Source organism: Macaca mulatta, chromosome 12, assembly GCF_049350105.2.
Source record: "Macaca mulatta isolate MMU2019108-1 chromosome 12, T2T-MMU8v2.0, whole genome shotgun sequence".
NCBI lineage: Eukaryota > Metazoa > Chordata > Mammalia > Primates > Cercopithecidae > Macaca > Macaca mulatta.
Window position 1 is genome coordinate 115,011,243 of NC_133417.1, and position 24,283 is coordinate 115,035,525.

The 24,283-nt window shown below is 37.0% G+C and overlaps 1 protein-coding gene across 1 annotated transcript in view; it reads left to right on the forward strand.

Annotated features, from left to right (window-relative positions):
• Positions 1–24,283, forward strand: part of UNC80 (unc-80 homolog, NALCN channel complex subunit) — a 226,497-nt gene that overhangs the window by 83,030 nt on the left and 119,184 nt on the right. Inside the window, exon 23 of the mRNA XM_077957497.1 lies at positions 22,933–23,145. Coding sequence (XP_077813623.1) covers positions 22,933–23,145 — 213 coding nt within the window. The remainder of the gene's footprint in view (positions 1–22,932; positions 23,146–24,283) is intronic.

Below are 24,283 nucleotides of genomic sequence, written 5' to 3' on the forward strand. Positions count from 1 at the left end.
AGCTTTTAGACTTTATGTAAGATATGTGAGCATGGGAGAAACAAAAGCCTTGTCATAAAGACAGCAACACACTTAGAGATTTAAAAAATAATCCCAATAAAACAAATTAATACTGGCTTTATGGGGGTTATTTTAAGAAGAATATTGATGAACAGTTAGATAATCAGGTATCTGGGGTATCGGGACTTCATTCCCTCTCATCAAACGATTTTATACCTATCTGATATCCAACTGCTGTACTACTTAGAGTTTCTGATATGATGTCATACCAGAGTTCCCAGTTCTAAGTACAATCTGTTTCTGACTGAGGCTTGACTCCTACCATTAAATTGGACTGGATCATGTAGAAAACTTAAATTTCTTTTTAACTTCACCAAAATAAGGCTATAACTAGATGATTACCACACCGCTAGATTCTCCTTTCTTCTTTTCCTGTGGAAGCTATTCTGGCCCTGCTGGGCCTTCTCGATCTCATAAGTCTCATGGTAAGAAAGAAAATGAAGGAGCGCTGGAGCTTATAAGCAGTGTCTTTTGAGCCATCAAGTAAAGAGGCATTTTCTCATTAACATACGTGTCCACTGATTGAGTAGCCTGCGTCTGGAAATACCGAGGTCTTTGTTACTAGACTGGATCCAGTGGGGGTGAATGTACAGGAGGATCAAGCAGTATGTGGGTAGTAGGAGTTCCTTTCATACCTGACAGTCTTTGATTCGAGGTCAGGGTCAAGCTGTGTGTAGCATTCAGAGGTCAAAATTCCAGAGGTCAGAATCAATCAAGGGTTAAAGGAGCTCAGTAGTTTCCATTATGAGGCAAAAAGAGAGAGAATCTGGGTAGACATGATTGGTTGGATAAAAGGCATAGGTGATGATGGTGGTGGTGGTGGTTGGCAGAGGTGTTGGTAGAGAATAATAATCGTAACGTTTTCATTATGCTTGATGGTTTATAAAGCACCTTCACATTCATTATCTTATTTGTTGGTATGAGAGCAAAAGGATTAAGCCAAGAGATGAACCCCAAATAAGGACACACTTACAATCAGTTTCTCAGCTATGGAAAGTGAAGGAACTAAAGGGGCTGGTGAATTCTGACAGACTGAGAGGAAGGTAATGCAGCTCCATGTTGTATGTGCTTGAATCAAAGTAGCATTTGGTGTTTACTGTCATTTGTACAGAAGTGACAACTGCAATTGCTCATACCTATTGATATGGGTTAGGAGTTCCTCAGGGTTATGCCAACTTTCACTGATGTTATCTGCTAAAGGTATTTTTAGCTTTTGTTTCCTCTGTATTTGGTTTCATCCAATATCTGATTCACCTGCTTCCAATCTTGCAAGAATGCCTCAGTTTTTAAGTATGTTTTATGTGTTTTCCAATGCATTGTGGTTTCATTTAGATACATGTATATAATATAAATAGATATAAACATAGAAATAAACACAGATGTAGATATGCTAGGTAGATATGTAAATGAGGTACAGATGTGGATCTAGATATAGGCACAGATACAGATACAGATACAGATAGATATAGATATATAGAGATAGATAGAAACATAGATTCCGCCATTTCATCAAATAGAATTTGGAGGAGGAGGGGAAAAATAAATGTGCTCAATTCATCATCATATTTCAATCCTGCATTTTCTCCAACCTCTCTTTTATTGTTTTGCTTTGTTATATTTATTTTTAAGTGCAGCTTAAATATAATTTTTGCATTTTGACATAATTTTTATATTACAATGGTTTCATTGTTTTATGACCTTAATAATAGAATTTAAATGTGATTTTTTAAGATTGTAATTTTCTTCAGAATTAAAAAGTATTATTAGATGGAATAAATATTGGAAATGTTAGTGTTCAAAGTTTTGCTGACCTGTTTTTCTGTTGGTTCTAAACAATCCTACTTTTATTATTGCTACGACCACTAAATGTAGGGATAATTGATTCAATTTTAAGTCCAACACAGCTTTTCCTCACAATCTTTCTCTTTAGGGTTAATTTAGCAGATGCAACTGTAAGGCATCTTTTAAAAGACATGTTTTAGAAAGGATTCATTTCATCTCTAGGTTTATATAATCTACAAATACAAAACTAAAACAAAAAGAAAAAGAAAAACAGTTCAAGCAAAAGGTATTTCCATTTCCTTTATTTTTCAAGGGAAATAGTCTATCCTTATTTATCCAGGTGAATTTGTAACATACACAAGCAGTGATTTCTAATTTACTGGTAATTTATTAGCATGAAAAACACTAATAATAATGCCAGTTTGCTTTAGGAACAATTCCATAAATATAGGGCCATCCATAAGATCATGGAAGGGGAACATCACACACCGGGGCCTATCATGGGGAGGGGGGAGAGGTGAGGGATTGCATTGGGAGTTATACCTGATGTAAATGACGAGTTGATGGGTGCTGACGAGTGGATGGGTGTAGCACACCAACATGGCACAAGTATACATATGTAACAAACCTGCACGTTACACACATGTACCCTAGAACTTAAAGTATAATAACAATTTTTTAAAAATCATAGAATTATCCCTAGTCTATGAATGGAGGAAATCTAATGTTAAATTGTTTAGCCTCATAAATAGACAGCTTTAGAAGAAGTGAATATATAATTCTTTTTCAAAATAGGACACTTTCAAGAGTGAAAGAGTTTTCAATAATTATGTGAGGAAAACAGACATAAACTGGTACTCTCCTAGGAAAAGACCTTCAGTTACCATAGGCCTAATTCACACTTACTTCCAGGCTTATTGCATGAAGTATAATTCATATTGGGGCTTAACATCCGATATATTTAATAATCAATGCAAATTAGGTCCTTTCAAGGAGACATGAATGCATGAAAGGAAACACCTTATGATTCTCTTTTGAATCATAAGAAAATTAGAAATAATTTAGTAATAACAAAACTAAACTATCAAATTATCCTCTTAATCTAGTGGTAATGAATGTGGTATGTGCCGCATTTTCTTTTTATTTTTACAATAAAATAATTTTTTCATTATACTTTAAGTTCTAGGGTACATGTGCACAACGTGCAGGTTTGTTACATATGTATACATGTGCCATGTTGGTGTGCTGCACCCATTAACTCGTCATTTACATTAGATATATCTCCTAATGCTATCCCTCCCCCCTACTCCCACCCCACGACAGGTGTGTGATGTTCCCCTTCCTGTGTCCAAGTGTTCTCATTGTTCAATTTCCACCTATAAGTGAGAACATGCGGTGTTTGGTTTTTTGTCCTTGCAATAGTTTGCTGAGAATGATGGTTTCCAGCTTCATCCATGTCCCTATAAAGGACATGAATCATCATTTTTTATGACTGCATAGTATTCCATGGTGTATATGTGCCACGTTTTCTTAATCCATTCTATCATTGATGGACATTTGGGTTGGTCCCAAGTCTTTGCTATTGTGAATAGTGCCGCAATAAACATACGTGTGCATGTGTCTTTATAGCAGCATAATTTATAATCCTTTGGGTATATACCCAGTAATGGGATGGCTGGGTCAAATGGTATTTCTAGTTCTAGATCCTTGGGAATCGCCACACTGTCTCCCACAATGGTTGAACTAGTTTACAGTCCCACCAACAGTGTAAAAGTGTTCCTATTACTTCACATCCTCTCCAGCACCTGTTGTTTCCTGACTTTTTAGTGATCGCCATTCTAACTGGTGTGAGATGGTATCTCATTGTGGTTTTGATTTGCATTTCTCTGATGGCCAGTGATGATAAGCATTTTTTCATGTGTCTGTTGGCTGCATAACTGTCTTCTTTTGAGAAGTGTCTGTTCATATCCTTTGCCCACTTTTTGATGGGGTTGGTTTTTTTTTTTTTTCATATAAATTTGTTTGAGTTCTTTGTAGAATCTGGGTATTAGCCCTTTGTCAGATGAGTAGATTGCAAAAATTTACTCGCATTCTGTAGGTTGCCTGTTCACTCTGATGGTAGTTTCTTTTGCTGTGCAGAAGCTCTTTAGTTTAATTAGATCTCATTTGTCAATTTTGGCTTTTGTTGCCATTGCTTTTGGTGTTTTAGACATGAAGTCCTTGCCCATGCCTATGTCCTGAAGAAAACTCTAGGTTTTCTTCTAGGGTTTTTATGGTTTTAGGTCTAACATTTAAGTCTTTAATCCATCTTGAATTAATTTTTGTATAAGGTGTAAGGAAGGGGTCCAGTTTCAGCTTTCTACATATGGCAAGCCAGTTTTCCCAGCACCGTTTATTAAATAGGGAACTCTTTCCCCATTTCTTGTTTTTGTCAGGTTTGTCAAAGATCAGATGGTTGTAGATGTGTGGTATTATTTCTGAGGGTTCTGTTCTGTTCCATTGGTCTTTATCTCTGTTTGGCACCAGTACCATGCTGTTTTGGTTACTGTAGCCTCATAGTATAGTTTGAAGTCAGATAGTGTGATGCCTGCAGCTTTGTTCTTTTGGCTTAGGGTTGACTTGACCCTAAGTGGGCTCTTTTTTTGGTTCCATATGAACTTTAAAGCTGTTTTTTCCAATTCTGTGAAGAAACTCATTGGTAGCTTGATGGGGATGGCATTGAATCTATAAATTACCTTGGGCAGTATGGCCATTTTCACGATACTGATTCTTCCTATCCATGAGCTTGGAATGTTCTTCCATTTGTTCGTGTCTTATTTTATTTCATTGAGCAGTGGTTTGTAGTTCTCCCTGAAGAGGTCCTTCACACCCCTTTTAAGTTGGATTCCTAGGTATTTTATTCTCTTTGAAGCAATTGTGACTGGGAGTTCACGCTGTCTGTTATTGGTGTATAAGAATGCTTGTGATTTTTGCACATTGATTTTGTATTCTGAGACTTTGTTGAAGTTGCTTATCAGCTTAAGGAGATTTTGGGCTGAGACGGTGGGGTTTTCTAAATATACAATCATGTCATCTGCAAACAGGGACAATTTGACTTCCTCTTTTCCTAACTGAATACCCTTTATTTCTTTCTCTTGCCTGATTGCCCTGGCCAGAAATTCCAAGATTGTGTTGAATAGGAGTGGTGAGAGAGGGCATCCCTGTCTTGTGCCAGTTTTCAAAGGGAATGCTTCCAGTTTTTGCCCAATCAGTGTGATATTGGCTGTGGGTTTGCCATAAATAGCTCTTATTATTTTGAGATACGTCCCATCAATACCTAATTTATTAGCATGAAGGGCTGTTGAATTTTGTCAAAGGCCTTTTCTGCATCTATTGAGATAATCATGTGGTTTTTGTCTTTGTTTCTGTTTATATGCTGGATTGCATTTATTGATTTGCACATGTTGAACTAGCCTTGCATCCCAGGGATGAAGCCCACTTGGTCACGGTGGATAAGCTTTTTGATGTGCTGCTGGATTTGGTTTGCCAGTATTTTACTGAGGATTTTTGCATCAATGTTCATCAGGGATATTGGTCTAAAATTCTCTTTTTTTGTTGTTTCTCTGCTAGACTTTGATATCAGAATGATGCTGGCCTCGTAAAATGAGTTAGGGAGGAGTCCCTCTTTTTCTATTGATTGGAATAGTTTCAGAAGGAATGGTTCCAGCTCCTCCTTGTAGCTCTGGTAGAATTCAGCTGTGAGTGCTGGTCTGGTCCTGGACTTTTTTTTTGGTTGGTAGGCTATTAATTATTGCCTCAATTTCAGAGCCTGTTATTGGTCTATTCAGGGATTCAACTTCTTCCTGGTTTAGTCTTAGGAGGGAGTATGCGTCCAGGAATTTATCCATTTCTTCTAGATTTTCTAGTTTATTTGCGTAGAGGTGTTTATAGTATTCTCTGATGGTAGTTTGTATTTCTGTGGGATCAGTGGTGATATCCCCTTTATCATTTTTATTGCATCTATCTGATTCTTCTCTCTTTTCTTCTTTATTAGCCTTGCTAGCGGTCTATCAATTTTGTTGATCGTTTCAAAAAACCAGCTTCTGGGTGCATTGATTTTTTGAAGGGATTTTTGTGTCTCTATCTCCTTCAGCTCTGCTCTGATTTAGTTATTTCTTGCCTCCTGCTAGCTTTTGAATGTGTTTGCTCTTGCTTCTCTAGTTCTTTTAATTGTGATGATAGGGTGTCAATTTTAGATCTTTCCTGCTTTCTCTTGTGGGCATTTAGTGCTATAAATTTCCCTCTACACACTGCTTTAAATGTGTCCCAGAGATTCTGCTATGTTGTGTCTTTGTTCTCATTGGTTTCAAAGAACATGTTTATTTCTGCTTTCATTTCGTTATGTACCCAGTAGTCATTCAGGAGCAGGTTGTTCAGATTCCATGTAGTTGAGTGGTTTTGAGTTCCTTAATCCTGAGTTCTAGTTTGATTGCACTGTGGTCTGAGAGATAGTTTGTTATAATTTCTGTTCTTGTACATTTGCTGAGGATTGCTTTACTTCCACCTATGTAGTCAATTTTGGAAGAAGTGTGATGTGGTGCTGAGAAGAAAGTATATTTTGTTGATTTGGGGTGGAGAGTTCTGTATATGTCTATTAGGTCCACTTGGTGCAGAGCTGAGTTCAATTCCTGGATATCCTTGTTAACTTTCTGTCTTGTTGATCTGTCTAATGTTGACAGTGGGGTGTTAAAGTCTCCCATCATTATTGTGTGGGAGTCTAAGTCTCTTTGTAGGTCTCTAAGGACTTGCTTTATGAATCTCCGTGCTCCTGTATTGGGTGCATATATATTTAGGATAGTTAGCTCTTCTTGTTGAATTGATCCCTTTATCATTATGTAATGGCCTTCTTTGTCTCTTTTGACAAAGAAAGCCATTTTGTTGGTTTAAAGTCTGTTTTATCAGAGACTGGGATTGCAACCCCTGCCTTTTTTTGTTATCCATTTGCTTGGTAGATCTTCCTCCATCCCTTTATTTTGAGCCTCTGCGTGTCTCTGCACATGAGATGGGTCTCCTAAATACAGCACACTGATGGGTCTTGACTGTATCCAATTTGCCAGTCTGTGTCTTTTATTTGGAGCATTTAGCCCATTTACATTTAAGGTTAATATTTTTATGTGTGAATATGATCCTGTTATTATGATGTTAGCTGGTTATTTTTCTCGTTAGTTGATGCAGATTCTTCCTCATATCGATGGTCTTTACAATTTGGCATGTTTTTGCAGTGGCTGGTACCGGTTGTTCCTTTCCATGTTTAGTGCTTCCTTCAGGATCTCTTGTAGGGCAGGCCTGGTGATGACAAAATCTCTCAGCATTTGCTTGTCTGTAAAGGATTTTATTTCTCCTTAACTTATGAAGCTTAGTTTAGCTTGATATGAAGTTCTGGGTTGAAAATTCTTTTCTTTAAGAATGTTGAATATTGGCCCCCACTCTCTTCTGACTTGTAGAGTTTCTGCTGAGAGATCCACTGTTAGTCTGATGGGCTTCCCTTTATGTGCAACCCAACCTCTCTCTGGCTGCCCTTAACAATTTTTGCTTCATTTCAACTTTCGTGAATCTGATAATTATGTGTCTTGGAGTTGCTATTCTCAAGGACTATCTTTGTGGCATTCTCTGTATTTCCTGAATTTGAATGCTGGCCTGCATTGCTAGATTGGGGAAGTTCTCCTGCATAGTATCCTGCAGAGTGTCTTCCAACTTGGTTCCATTCTCCCCGTCACTTTCAGGTACACCAATCAGACGTAGATTTGGTCTTTTCACATAGTCCCATATTTCTTGGAGGCTTTGTTCATTTCTTTTTATTCTTTTTTCTCTAACTTCTCTTCTTGCTTCATTTCATTCATTTGATCTTCAATCACTGATACCCTTTCTTCCAGTTGATCGAATCGGCTACTGAAGCTTGTGCATTCATCACGTAGTTCTCATGCCATGGTTTTCAGCTCCATCAGGTCATTTAAGGACTTCTCTACCCTGGTTATTCTCGTTAGCCGTTTGTCTAATCTTTTTTCAAGGTTTTTAGCTTCTTTGCGGTGGGTTCGAACTTCCTCCTTTAGCTCGGAGAAGTTTGATTGTCTGAAGCCTTCTTCTCTCAACTCATCAAAGTCATTCTCCATCCAGCTTTGTTCCATTGCTGGCAAGGAGTTGCGTTCCTTTGGAAGGGGAGAGGCGCTCTGATTTTTAGAATTTTCAGCTCTTCTGCTCTGTTTTTTCCCCATCTTTGTGGTTTTATCTACCTTTGGTCTTTGATGATGATGACGTACAGTTGGGGTTTTGGTGTGGATGTCCTTTCTGCTTGTTAGTTTTCCTTCTAACAGTCAGGACCCTCAGCTGCAGGTCTGGTGGAGTTTACTGGAGGTCCACTCCAGACGCTGTTTGCCTGGTTATCAGCAGCAGAGGCTGCAGAACAGTGAATATTGCTGAACAGCAAATGTTGCTGCCTGATCATTCCTCTGGAAACTTCATCTCATAGGGGTACCCAGCCATGTGAGGTGTCAGTCTGCCCCTACTGGGGGGTGCCTCCCAGTTAGGCTACTTGGGGGTCAGGGACCCACTTGAGGAGGCAGTCTTTCCATTCTCAGATCTCATACTCCGTGCTGGGAGAACCACTACTCTCTTCAAAGCTGTCAGACAGGGACATTTAAGTCTGCAGAGGTTTCTGCTGCCTTTTGTTTGGCTATGCCCTGCCCCCAGAGGTGGAGTCTACAGAGGCAGGCAGGCCTCCTTGAGTTGTGGTGGGCTCCACCCAGTTCGAGCTTCCTGGCTTCTTTGTTTACCTACTCAAGCCTCAGCAATGGCAAGCGCCCCTCCCCTAGCCTCACTGCCCCCTTGCAGTTCAGTCTCAGAATGCTGTGCTATCAATGAGTGAGGCTCTGTGGCCATGTGACCCTCTGAGCCAGGTGCAGGATATAGTGTCCTGTTGTGCTGTTTGCTGAGACTGTTGGAAAAGTGCAGTATTAGGGTGGGAGTGACCCAGTTTTCCAGGTGTCGTGTCACAGCTTCCCTTGGCTAGGAAAGGGAATTGTCTGACCACTTGAGCTTCCCGGGTGAGGCGATGCCTCGCCCTGCTTCGGCTCATGGTCAGTGGGCTGCACCCACTGTTTGGCACCCACTGTCCCACATGCCCCAGTGAGATGAACCCGGTACCTCAGTTGGAAATGCAGAAATCACCCATCTTCTGCGTTGCTCACGCTGGGAGTTGTAGACTGGAGCTGTTGCTGTTTGACCATCTTGGAACCGCCTGTATGTGCTGCATTTTCTTTATTCATTCACCTGTTGATTGATACTTGGGTTGAATCTATGTCCTGGCTATTGCGAATGGTGCTGCAATGGACATGAGAGTGCAGATTTTAAAAATGAATATACAGCAAAAGAAACTATCATCAGAATGACAAGACAACCTACCGAACGGGAGAAAATTTTTGCAATCTATCCATATGACAAAAGTCTAATATCCAGAATCTACAAGGAACTTAAACAAATTTACAAGAAAAAAAAAACATTAAAAAGTGGGCAAAGGACATGAATGGACTCTTCTCAAAAGAAAACATTTAGGCCAGGTGCAGTGGCTCATGCCTATAATCCCAGCACTTTGGGAGGTCAAGGTAGGCAGATCATGAGGTCAGGAGATTGAGACCATCCTGGCTAACATGGTGAAACCCTGTCTCTACTAAAAAATACAAAAAATTAGCAGGGCATGGTGGCAGGCATGTGTGGTCCCAGCTACTTGGGAGGCTGAGGCAGCAGAATGGTGCGAATCCAGGAGGCGGAGCTTGCAGTGAGCTGAGATCACTCCACTGCACTCCAGCCTGGGTGACACGGTGAGACTCTGTCTCAAAAAACAAAACAAAACAAAAAGATAAAACATTCATGTGGCCAACAAACATATGAAAAAAAGCTCAACATCACTGATCATCAGAGAAATAGAAATCAAAACTACAATGAGATACCATCTCACGCCAGTCAAAATGGTGATTATTAAAAAGTCAAGAAACAACAGATGCTGGTGAGGCTGCAGAGAAATAGGAATGCTTTTACGTTGTTGGTGGGAATGCAAATTAGTTCAACTATTGTGGAAGACAGTGTGGTGATTCCTTAAAGACCTAGAATCAGAAATACCATTTGACCCCGCAATCCCATTACTGCATATATACCCAAAGGACTATACGTCATTCTACTATAAAAACACATGCACACGTATGTTTATTGCAGCACTATTTACAATAGCAAAGATATGGAATCAACCCAAATGCCCATCAATAATAGACTGGATAAAGAAAATGTGGTACATATATAACATAGAATACTATGCAGCCATTAAAAGGAATGAGATCATGTCTTTTGCAGGGACTTGAATGGAGCTGGAAGCCATTTTCCTCAGCAAACTAATGCAGGAACAGAAAACCAAACACCACATGTTCTCACTCATAAGTGGGAGCTGAACAATGAGAACATATGTACACATGGACTCGTGGGAACAACACATACTGGGGCCTGTCAGCAGGGTTAGCAGGGCAGGGGAAGGGAGAGCATCAGGACAAATAGCTAATGCATGCTGGACTTAGTACCTAGGTGATGAGTTAATAGGTGTAGCAAACCACCATGGCACAAGTTTACCTATGTAACAAACCTGTACATCCTGGGCATGTACCCCAGAACTTATAAAATAAAATAAAATAAAACAAAATGAATATGTATCATAAATAGATAGAATTTAAAGGAAAAAATCTAAAAGTCACATATCCATGACACAAATAAAACATTTCCAGTTTCTGTGTTCCCTTACCTAATCACACACCCTTACCTCTGAGAAGATGCTCTTCTTCTGAACTTTATTTTAATATCTTTCTTGTGCTTTACTTATTTTATCACATTGGTATGTGTCTTTAGAGAACATATTATTTTGTTTTGTTTTGCTTTGTTTTGTCTGGTTCTGAAATTAATTTATAGGAAGTCATGCTATCCGTTTTCTTATTTGTTTAACATTATGTTTGAGTTCCTCCTTGTCAACGCATTTAGTGTTAATATGTTAATGTTTACTCATGAATGGTATTCATTTGTTTGAACATACCACAATTTATATATCCACTCTATGTTAGGTGGACATTTTAATTTTTTCAAAATTCTGGCTAATTTTTTAGCAATATCTTTATAAATATTTTTGTGTATGGGTCTCGATTCATATATAGTTTCCTAAATAAACCTATGAGTAAAATTATTGACTCACACTTTTACTATATGATACCAAATTGTATTTCAAAGTAGTTGCAAAAATTCCAAATAAGTGCCAACGGTATAATGAAAACTCCTGTTTCTCTGTATTCTTGCCAACACTGTATTGCCCAATATTTTTATTTTTAACAATGTGGTGCTTTAAAGTAATAACCTGTAATCTATATTTTAACCTAAAGCTTGAGAAGTCTTGTCATCAGTTTATTTACCATTTCTGTTTCTGCTTTGGTAAAAGATTTCATTTGTGTCTTTTGTTCATTCTCTTATTGGAAGATTATTTATCTTTTATTGCTAATTTGTAAAAGATTATAGGTGATGTCAATTTTAATCTTTTTTCTCTTCTTTGCATTGCATCATCTGCCAGTGTTCAGCTTGTTTTCATCTTCAATTTTTTTCATATATTTTAATGAAGGGAAATTTTAATTTAATATAATTCATAAAAATTATCCTTCATGACTAGCACTTCTGTCTTGAAATTCCAAGGTAGCAAAGACATTCTTATATTTTTCTCTAAAAGTATTAAAGATTAACTTTCACAATTAAGCCTTTAATGAAAATGTTCTATGTGAATAGTATAAGATAGGAATTCATTTTCTTTATTTTCTTTCATTCCTGTGGAAAAATAACTATCCTAGCACAATATATTGACTAGTTAATGCATTCTTCTCAGATGTGCATTTCCATCTTAATCAAATGTCAAGTGTCCTTACAAACATGATGTAATTCTGGGATTTTTGTTTGTTTGTTTGTTTGTTTTTGTTTGTTTGTTTGTTTTTGAGATGGAGGCTTGCTCTGTTGCCCAGGCTTGAGTTCAGTGGCATGATCTCAGCTCACTGCAACCTCCACCTCCTGGGTTCAAGTAATTCTCCTGTCTCAGCCTCCCAAGTAGCTGGGACTGCAGGCACCCACCATCACGCCCAGCTAATTTTTGTATTTTTAGTAGAGACGGGGTTTCACCATCTTGGTCAGGCTGGTCTAGAACTCCTCCTGACCTTAGGTGATCCACCCACCTTGCCCCCCCAAAGTTCTGGGATTACAAGCATGAGGCATCACACCTGGCCTGGGTTTTGTTTTGTTCCATTTCTATGTATCCTGAGTCAACCTACTCTGTATTAATGTTAGAACTTTAAACATCACTTAAAAACATCACTTAGGCTAGTCGTGGCTCTTCATTCTTCCACATGAATTTTATAATTAGCTTATCAGAGTCCATGAAAAATCCTTTGATTTATTCTTGGAATTGCCTTGAGTCCATGGATGTATTTAGAGATGATTGAAATTCAGATCTGAAATGATTATTCAAAAGTTCTATTTCTTCCTGAGACAGTTTAAGTAATTTTAATTTTTTCAGTAGTTTATCAATTTAACCTATATTTTAAGGTTTGTTGGCATAAATTTAATTAGAATACATTCTTATTAGTTCTAATCCTTGCAGTATCTGTAGTTATCTATTTTTATTTCTAAAATTGTTTCCAGTTTTTTTTAACAAGATGTACCAGTCATTTGTCTATTCCATTATTCTTTTTTAGTCTTTCTATTGTATGTTTGTTCTCTAATTTATTAATGCTTGCTCTTATTTTTATTATTTTCTCTCATGCTTTGGGCTAATTGCATTATTCTTTGGTTAAGTTGATTACTTAGTTCATTGATATTCTTTTCTCTGTTGTAAACTAAGAACTTAGCTATTAATTTTCCTCTAAGTACTACTTTAACTGCATACCATAAATTTTGATAAGCAGTATTTTTGTTTTAATTTACTTTTAAGTATTTTCTAATTTCTTTAATTATTATTTTTTGACTCATAGGTATCTAGATATGTGTGTGTTTTAATTTATAAAATCCAGGGTTTTGTTAGAAATCAATTTGTGTTATTAATTTCTAAGTTATTGATTCTTTAGAACTAATTTAGACTTCCTTTATGACCTAGAATATTATCAGTTTTTATAAATGTTCCATGTGTTGTCAAAAAGAATTTGTATTCTCCAGTTGTAGAACACAGTGATTGATATACATATGGTCAAACTTGTTAATTGGGTTATTTGAATCTATATCCTTATTGTTTTCTCACTGTTTCATCTGTCAATTACTGTTAGTTATGTTGAAATCCCTCACAATGATGGCAAATGCGTTCATTTACATTTACAGTGATGACATTTTTTGTTTTATTTATATGGAAGCAAACAGATCTAGAAATATGACAAGTTTCTAATGATTTGAACCTTTTATTATCATCAAGTGGCATGCTGATTTTTAGTAATACTTTCTACCTTAAGATACGTTTTTCTACAATGGTAATATAGCTACAACAATTTCATTAGGTTAGTATTGGCCGGGCATGTCTTTTTGTCAATCCCTTACTTTCAACTTTTCTGTTTGTTACTTAGGTGTATGTCTTATTAAAAGGAAGTATTTGGGCTCGGCATGGTGGCTCACACCTGTAAGCACAGCACTTTGGGAGGCCAAGGTGGGCAGATCACTTGAGATCAGGAGTTCAAGACGAGCCTGGCCAACATGGCGAAACCCCGTCTCTACTAAAAATACAAAAATTAGCCATGTGTGGTGGCACATGCCTGTAATCCCAGCTTCTTGGGAGGCAGAGGCACAAGAATAGTTGAACCCAGGAAACAGAGGTCGCAGTGAGCCCAGATCACACAACTGCACTCCAATCTGGGCCACAGAATGAAACCCTGTTTCCAAAAAAGAAAGAAAGAAAGTTTATATTGAATTTTGTTCACCATTTAAACAATTTTTTTTCTAGAAAATTTAGTCTATTTGTACAGATTGTGATTCCTGATACATTTAGATTCACTTCTGTCATTTTTGCTTATTTATTGTACTTTTTGTTATTTCATTGTGTGTGTGTGTGTGTTTCTTTCAATTTCATGCCTTCTTTTAGATTGTGTTAGGGTTTATTTCTCTTGCTTTGGTATAGTTTCACATATTAAAAGTTATTTTCCTTTACTAGTTTGTAGATTATTATATTCCTTTTGTGTTTATAGAAATCACATACATATTTAACTAAAAGTCTAAAATCAACGAATTTCTTTTTTTAATTTTTTTCTTAAAAAAAGGGATACATGTGCAGAACGTACAGGTGTGTTACATAGGTGTATGTGTGCCATGGTGGTTTGCTGCACCTATTGGCTCATCCTCTAAGTTTCCTCCCCTCACCCCCCATCCCCCAACAGGCTCTGGTGTGTGCTGCTTACCTCTCTGTGCCCATGTGTCTTCATTGTTCAACTCCCACTTATAAGTGAGAACATGCAATGTTTGATTATCTGTTCCTGTGTTAGTTTGCTGAGGATGATGGCTTCCAGCTTCATCCATATACCTGCAAAGGACATTATCTCATTTTTTATGGCTACATACTATTCCGTGGTGTATATGTACCACATTTTCTTTATCCAATCTATCAGTGATGGGCGTTTGGGTTGGTTCCCTGTCTTTGCTATTGTAAATAGTGCTGCAATAAATATATGTGTGCATGTGTCTTTATAGTAGAATGATTTATATTCCTTTGGGTATATACCCAGTAACGTGAATCCTGGGTCAAATGACATTTCTGGTTCTAGATCCTTGAGGAATCGCCATACTGTCTTCTACAATGGTTGAACTAATTTACATTCCCATCAATAGTGTAAAAGTGTTCCTATTTCTCCACAGCCTTGCCAGCATCTATTATTTTCTGACTTTTTAATAATCTCCACTCCGACCAGCATGAGATGGTATCTCATTGTGGTTTTGATTTGCATTTCTCTGATGATCAGTGATGTTGAGCTTTATTTCATGTTTGTTGCCTGTACAGTGTCTCCTTTTGAGAAGTGTTCATATCCTTTTCTCACTTTTTGATGGGGTTGTTTTTTTTCCTGTAAATTTGTTTAAGTTCCTTGTAAATTCTGGAAATTAGACCTTTGTCAACTGAGTAGATTGCAAAAGTTTTCTCCCATTCTGTAGGTGGCTTGTTCACTCTCACGATAGTTTCTTTTGCTGTGCAGAAGCTCTTTAGTTTAATTAGATCTCATTTGTTGATTTTTGCTTTCGTTGCAATTGCTTTTGGCATTTTTGTCATGAAGTATTTTTTTGTCATGAAGCCTGTGTCCTGAATGGTATTGCCTAGGTTTTCTTCTAGAGTTTTTATGGTTTGGGGTTTTACATTTAAGTCTTTAATCCATCTTGAATTAATTTTTGTGTAAGGTGTAAGGAAGGGGTCCAGTTTCAGTTTTCTGCATATGGCTAGCCAGTTTTCCCAGCACCATTTACTGAATAGGAAATCCTTTACCTATTGCTTGTTTTCAGCAGGTTTGTCGAAGATTATATGGTTGTAGATGTGTGTTGTTATTTCTGAGGTCTCTGTTCTGCTCCATTGGTCTATAAGTCTGTTTTCGTACCAGTACCATGCTGTTTTGGTTATTGTAGCTTTGTAGTTTGAAGTCAGTCAGCCTTGTAGTTTGAAGTCAGGTAGCATGATGCCTCCAGTTTTGTTCTTTTTGCTTAGGATTGTCTTGGCTGTATGGGGTCTCCTTTGATTCCATATAAAATTTAGAATAGTTTTTTCTAATTCTGTGAAGAATGTCAATGGTCATTTGATGGGAATAGCACTGAATCTATAAATCATTTTGGTCAGTATGGCCATTTTCACGACATTGATTCTTCCTGTCCATGAGGATAGACTGTTTTTCCATTTGTTTGTGTCCTTTCTTACTTCCTTGAGCAGTGGTTTGTAGTTCTCCTTGAAGAGGTTCTTCACATCCCTTGTTAGCTATATTCCTAGGTATTTTATTCTCTTTGTAATGATTGTGAATGGGAGTTCATTCATGATTTGGCTCTCTGCTTGTCTATCATTGCTGTAAAGGAATGTTTGTGATTTTTGCACATTGATTTTCTATCCTAAGACTTAACTGAAATAGCTTATCAGTTTAAGGAGTTTTGGTGCTGAGTTGATGGTGTTTTCTATATATAAAATCATGTTGTCAAACAAAGACAAGTTGACTTCCTCTTTTCCTATTTTAATACCCCTTATTTCTTTATTTGCCTGATTGCCCTGGCCAGAACTTCTGTGTTGGCTAGGAGTGGTGAGAGAGGGCATCCCTGTCTTGTACTGGTTTTCAAAGGGAATGCTTCCAGCTTTTGCCTATTAAATATGACGTTGGCTGTGGGTTTGTCATCGATAGCTCTTATTATTTTGAGATATGTTCCATCAATACCTCGTTTATTGAGAGTTTCTAACATAAAGGGATGATGAATTTTATCAAAGGCCTTTTCTGCACCTATTGAGATAATCATGTGGTTTTGGTCTTTGGTTCTGCTTATGTGATGGATTACATTTATTGATTTGTGTATGTTTAACCAGCCTTGCATCCCAGGGATGAAGCAGACTTGATCGTGATGGATAAGTTTTTTGATGTGCTGCTCGATTTGGTTTGCTAGTATTTTATTGAGGATTTTCGCACTGATGTTCACCAGGCACATTCTTTTTATATTGTCTCTTCCAGGTTTTGGCATCAGGATGATTCTGGCTTTATAAAATGAGTTAGGGAGAAGTCCCTCCTTCTCAGTTTTTTGGAATAGTTTCAGAAGAAATGGTACCAGCTCCTCTTTGTATTTCTGGTAGAATTCAGCTGTGAATCCAACTGGTCCTGGGCTTTTTTTGGTTGGTAGGCTATTAATACTGCCACAATTTCAGAACTTGTTATCGTTCTATACAGGGATTCAACTTCTTCCTGGTTTAGTCTTGGGAGGGCGTATACATCCAGGAATGTATCTGTTTCTTCTAGATTTTCTAGTTTATTTGCATGGAGGGGTTTATAGTATTCTCTGATGGTAGTTTGTATTTCTGTGGGGTCAGTGGTGATATCCCCTTTATCATTTTTTATTGTGTCTATTTGATTCTTCTGTCTTCTTCTTCTTTATTAGTCTAGCCAGTGGTCTATTTTGCTTATTTTTTCAAAACACCAGCTCCTGGATTCATTGATTTTTTTGGAGCATTTTTCGTGTCTTTATCTCCTTCAATTCTTCTCTGTTCTTACTTATTTCTTGTCTTCTCCTAACTTTTGGATTAATTTCTTCTTGTCTCTCTAACTCTTTTAATTGTGATGTTAAAGTGTTGATTTGAGATCTTCCTAGCTTTCTGATGTAGGCATTTAGTGCTATAAATTTCCCTCTTAACACTGCTTTAGCTGTGTCCCAGAGATTCTGGTACATCATCTCTTTGTTCTTGTTGGTTTCAAAGAAACTCTTGCTGTGTGGTGCTGAGAAGAATGTATATTCTGTTAATTTGGGATGGAGAGTTCTGTAGATGTCTATTAGGTCTGCTTGGTCCAGACCTGAGTTCAAGTCCTGAATATCCTTGTTAATTTTCTGTCTCATTGATCTGTCTAATATTGACAGTGTTGTGTTAAAGTCTCCCACTATTATTGTTTGGGAGTCTAAGTCTCTTTGTAGATCTCTAAGAACTTGTTTTATGAATCAGACACCTGGAAACATTATCAATCTAAGAACATTTTTTAAAATTATTTTTGGGGGTTGGGGGGCACGGAATTAGCCCATTCCTGGTGCACCAAACTGGTACGAGAATGCGGGATTTTGTTAAGCATTCTCATAAAAGACTTTTTCCTTTTATTCCCCTCCTCTGTCCTACCCAGAGCCAAACCTTGTCAGGCAAACCAACTTCTTTGGGGCAGATTTTTTTCTTATTCATCCACTGCGGGTGGATCCTGGCTTTATGTCAGATGAGTATATGATCTGACCACCAACCCACTTGTGCCAATTTTTAACTTGTGGCCCATTGGAAACCCATCTGGTCTCTCTACAGTCAGCAGAAACCTTCAGGACAAATATTTCTATCTAGTTTATCCCTACTCCCACCTCCAGAATTGCACTTTCTTGTAATTTCTACTTTCCAGTTGTCTTCAATCTCACTTTAGAAATAAAAGCAAAATAAAAATAGACATTTTTTGATATTTTACCCACCATTTCAGGTGTTCTAAATCAAATGAATTCTTCACTCTTAATTCATCATATTGTCAGAAACAGAAGTCCTCATTTGGTTTTTAAAATACCCAAAATATTAGCATGATCTGAGTAAGTGCTAAAATGACTAGCCTTCCAGACCTTGTGCTAACCTATAATGTTGATCTTCGGCCTACCCACAGCTACTGTAGAAATGGGCAGGGAAGGAGGCAGCCTGTTAGCTAGCGAGTCAGTTATTTATTGATCCAAGTCAGGCAGAGAATTCAATGCAAACTAAGTAATAAATACTGACTCAGAAGTATATGTCCCCTAGTAAAGAACTTTCCAATGCTTACTAAGACCCAAAATAACTGCTTATTCCCATTGGTTGTAGATAAACAGGTATCCTGCACCAGCAACAGCTTTATATTTTATTTTGTAAGGCAATAAAAAAAATATGTAATTCCCTAGGGGCCCACGTAAAATATTTAGTCTTTAAAAACAGTTTCTATCCAGTGTTATATGAGTTTTCAGGATCAGTCAAGGTTTCTTTGCACATCATAAGCTTAGATATAGTTCTCCAGGGAAAGGAATGTATTGCAATTATAAGCTTCAATTAACCATCATATCTTGGCAACAATATTTTTTAGGTCCCCAGGCAAAATAAAGCACAGCTGCCGAAATTAGTGTCTCAATTCTCTGCCTCACTTTCATAAAGGAAGTATTCAATATACATAATGATCTTATAAAATTCAAGGAAAAAAAATGGCAAAGAAGTCGAGGAAAGTAGCCAGACTCCTGACGTTTTCTAGCTGTAGACTGTTAGAGACTCCCCATGCTGTGCATTGACATTCATTAACTTTTTGTAATTTCAACTGGACAAGCCTGTAACCCATGCAGAGAACACCTCATACAAGATTGAACTATATGAAATTGCTGATATGACTATTTCTGACCTTCAAATTTAGAAATTTCATAGGTTCAATCTAATATTTTGCCTTCTCAGTTAAAATCGATTCTTGCTTGTCTGGAAACTACAAAGTTATAATATAATGGAATAGAAGCCTCTCTGTGACATTATGGAGCATAAAAAGGGATCTGGGCAGACATGTTAATAAGAAAGAAGAAATTTAAATATGCTTACTTTTCTTTTAGGACCACCAGCAAATTCTCTATGGTATTCCAATGGTGTCAAATTTTGTTTAGATGTTCACCTGTAACTGTGCCTCTGATACTCTGTGGTTCTTTTCAGCTATGCAGCATTCTTCCGATTCATTTTTCTCCATTTGTGCTGTTTTTCTCTGTGATGTGAATCCATCCCTATCCATTATGTCATGCCTCCATCTTTTGCTGCTTCTTCAGATTGCACTGAGCCATAAGAGGTAAGCTCCATCAAAAGAGGGAAAATTGACTTTCCTTTATGCTCAGGAGGAATCCTTTGTCCAAGGTATTCCATAACCCTGCCCCTGAAATCAATACTTTCTAAACTACATTTTAAAAGGAACTGAATGAAAACGATTCCACATAGCCACACTCACACCAGAATTCCTTGAATGCTGTTGCACACACATTGCAAACTCAGCAAACTTAATTAGCTGCTGCTGACTAATGATCTTGGACATCAGTACCCTTGGCTTTGAACCTTAGCATCACCCTCAATTTTCAGTATAGTAATATATATACTAAAATACCCCATAAATTAGTATTATTTACTGCCATCTTGAATATAGAATTTCTAAGACTGACATCATCCACTAGGCTAATAATGATTATAATAAAAAGGCAATATTTGAATGACTCTATGTCATCTTCCTTGATGCAAACAGTGACATTTCCAAACATTAATGGATTTGGCTATTTACATGCATAAAATTCATCAGACAATAACCAACCTCCCCCTTAATATTTTACCATATAGTTAATGAGAATTATTTTTATATTGATATCAATTTCATTTCCAAACTTGGATTCGAATTTCCCACAGCCTGTAACTCATAATATCTCAGTTTTATCATGAGAAGTTTTTGAGAGCAGGAGAAATGAAGTTGGTTTAGATTCAAAAATGCCTTGGGCTTCTTAAGCAGCTAAAATAATTTTTAAGTAATATTTTTTAAGAATTATTTTATCTAAAGTAGGCAAACTAATCTATATAGGAAGCCTCACATATCACTATTTAGATTGTTCATTCATCTATTGTTAATCCTCTCAGTTGCCATCTAACACTTAGAGGCAATAAAATGATCCTCTACCCCATACATGTGGTCCACGTTAAGTTTCACCCTTGTTAATCCTGAAGGAGCCAGGGTTCACAATATAATGCTATTTCAGCAGTGTTACTTATGTCTTCCTGTCATTAAGCTTTGAATCCACATTGCTTTATATTGGGAATGTGTCATATTGTGACAGGCTAAGAATAAATTTGCATCACTTGCCTGACCTCTAAACTGACATTCTGTTTTAGAGACAAATGTTCCAACCTTTTCCAGACACAGATTTGCATATCTGAACTGTTTAGTGAAATGAATACTTAATACAAGAAAGAATATAGATATTTAGTCTATATGGTATGGCACTGCAATACTATTGGGTTTAATGCAGAAGGTCATCTGACTCCTTGCAATCTCAAGTTTTTCTATCCCTGTGACCTGCTTCCTAGTCTTGATCCCATGCAGTTGATGAGATAGACTCTCATCATTAGTATCCAGCTTTTGTTAAGGATAAATTCTCACCATTAGTGTTCATCTTGCATTCTGTCTTTCACATAGGTTAATTTTTCATGTTGTGGTAATACATAATATTCTTTGTAAAATTAAGTACCTACATAAATATATTTTCATTGTAATTTTTGATGGCTGCATTTAAGACATATACAATGAAGAAAGGCTTAAGGAACTAACTTACTTGAATCATCCAGTGTGTTTGGGATACTTTGGTACCCAAAAATGTAAAGTAACCAGCTCTGCCTGACCAGGGAAGGGATTTAAGAAGGCTTCTCAGAGGAGGTAACTAACTGAATCCTGAATCTTAAAAATGGGAATTTTCTGGGTAGAAAAGGAGTTTCAAGGCTCTGCAAGCCATGAGACAACATATGGAATGGTAGAAGATGTCATATCTGGGAGACAGCAACTAAGTTGAATAATTGGATCATAAAGCACTTGGGATGGGCATAGAAAAGGAGATGACCCAAATCACAAAGCTTGGATATCTTTGTTTTATGGTTGAGTATGGAGCCTGTAATAGATCTCAAATGGGGAAATGATATGTTTATATATTTATGTTTTAGAAAACAATAGTACATGGAACTAATGTCCCACTTTAAATATTAATAGTTAATTTCTACTTGCACTCTAGAAATTATCTTTTACTAAGATTTATGGGAGTATAAATTAAGACAATGTAAATGCCAAAGAGAAACTGGCATAGGACTGGCATCAGTGAGACTTGGGTTGAATCCTATGTTCCTATATTCACCCCTTTCATGCTATATGATAGTGAAAAATTATACCTCATTTTAAAAAATCTTAAATGAGGGACATTATTTATAGATCACAGGGATGTTATATATTATAATTCTAAAAGTTAACTGACATGTAATTGACACTCTATATTAGCCTCTATTTTAACTTTATGGATTGATACATTGCTTACAATGGTTATTAAAAATTATTTCAGTTTGAAAATCTGTGGTTACTGAGTAACCCTAAAATGATAAATAATATTGTGATATATTTTTTAAAAAACTGACACAAGTCAAAATACACATGAATAGTTGATACATATTTTCTTATGATCTATTGACCTTCTATGGAAAACTTCTCATTACTTCTTTCCTTAACTTTAAAAAAAAAAAACTTTCAAAGATTTCAGTAGAGTATTTGATTCTTACCAGATTCTGGATATCAACTAAAAGATGTTTCTTCTTTTTTCCTTTTTTTTTTTCAAGCACATCGTGACATGACAAGGTGGAGTGATATTTTTCTGAAGAAATGCTGTATCATTTATCAATTAATCTCCTCTTTATCAAATATTTTCAATGAAAACCATGCCTATTTAAGTATAATCCAGTCAGTTATTTATGACAAAAGAAAAAAAAAAGACTAACTCAACAAGATTGAGCTTCCTTTTCTTTTTTGTTTTTTGAGATGGAGCCTCACTCTGTCTACCAGGCTGGAGTGCAGTGGCATGATCTTGGCTAACCACAACTTCCACCTCCCGGGTTCAAGCCTCAGCCTCCTGAGTAGCTGGGACTACAGGTGCACTCCACCACGCCTGGCTAATTTTTTGTATTTTTAGTAGAGATGAGGTTTCATCATGTTGGCCAGGCTGGTCTTGAACTCCCTTTTTTTAATAGCCAAAATGTGCAGAAGCAATTTTACCTCTTTGGAACATACGGATGGTTATAGACAAAAGACTATTGCTGGTACAAAATTACTTCTGACGCTCTTGGTTAAAATAAGACTAATTCTAGAAATGGAATATTTGTTTGCTTCATGTAAAATTTTAGGGTTCAAAAAAAGATTCATATTTAAGACCTCACTAAAAGCTCTTTCACTCTACACTCAAATCGCTGCCACCCTTAAATATACAAAGTTGGAGACATGTAATTACTTGAGATTCTTGAGAAGAAGGAGAAAGCAACACAGAAACCTACTTAAAATGTCTAATTCTTCAAGATCCACGTTTTCTTTGGGGATTTTACTTTCCAGATTTCTCACTACTGTCTTGGCTGTACAGACACAACCCTAGGAAATATGGTCAAACTAAATCAAAACATGAAGAGGAAAATAAACTAAAAGTACACAGTCATTCCCTTTAAGACCAATTTAAAGTTATTGTTCATTAATCCCACATTATTCTTTCCTGAACAACCCTACTCAGGAAGCACCTGTGGTGGCCAGAGCAGCCTTGTTCCTGGAATGTGCTCGTTTTGTTCACCGCTGCAATCGTGGCAACTGGCCAGAGTGGATGAAAGGGCACCATGTAAACATCACCAAGAAAGGCCTTTCCCGGGGACGCTCTCCCATTGTGGGCAACAAGCGAAACCAGAAGCTGCAGTGGAATGCGGCCAAGCTCTTCTACCAATGGGGAGACGTGAGCTTTCGGTTTTCTTCTATAACAATTAGGATGCTTGAGTGAAGTGGAGTCATTTTTTGATTGATTGTGTTGGTTTTGAAGACAATTTGTTGAGTGTTTGATATGTACCAGGTACTGAAGGGAACCCTTTGGGGGAAAAATAAACAACTCATTTAATCGTCCCAATAAATCTATGAGGTCAGAAATTACTCTCTCTGTTTCACAGTTAAGAAAACTGAAGTTTATACAGGTCAAGCGCCCTACCAAAGTTTACATATATATTAATAGTAAGTAGAGGAACCAATATTCCATCTCCCAGATTAGATTTCAACGCCTTGCTTCTAATTGCTGTATTCATCAAGAATTGTCTTTTTGATAGTTGTTGTTATAATTGTAAAATACACCCTTATTTTGGATTCTATTCTAATTTATGTTTTGTAGGACATGATTTTTTCTTTTTTTTAAAAAATTTATTTATTATTATTATACTTTAAGTTGTAGGGTACATGTGCATAACGTGCAGGTTTGTTACATATGTATACTTGTGCCATGTTGGTGTGCTGCACCCATCAACTCGTCATTTACATCAGGTATAACTCCCAATGCAATCCCTGCCCCCCCCCCCATGATAGGCCCCGGTGTGTGATGTTCCCCTTCCTGAGTCCAAGTGATCTCATTGTTCAGTTCCCACCTATGAGTGAGAACATGTGGTGTTTGGTTTTCTGTTCTTGTGATAGTTTGCTAAGAATGATGGTTTCCAGCTGCATCCATGTCCCTACAAAGGACACAAATTCATCCTTTTTGATGGCTGCATAGTATTCCATGGTGTATATGTGCCACATTTTCTTAATCCAATCTGTCACTGATGGACATTTGGGTTGATTCCAAGTCTTTGCTATTGTGAATAGTGCTGCAATAAACATACGTGTGCATGTGTCTTTATAGCAGCATAATTTATAATCCTTTGGGTATATACCCAGTAATGGGATGGCTGGGTCATATGGTACGACATGATTTTTTCTAATTTCTTAATGAAATTTTCTCTTTTGTTGATGTGCCTCCTTTAAGTTGTCTGAAAGCCTTTGGAAATTGCACACACACATACACACATATGTATGTATGCATATGAGTAAGTGAATAAATTTAAAAGTGAATG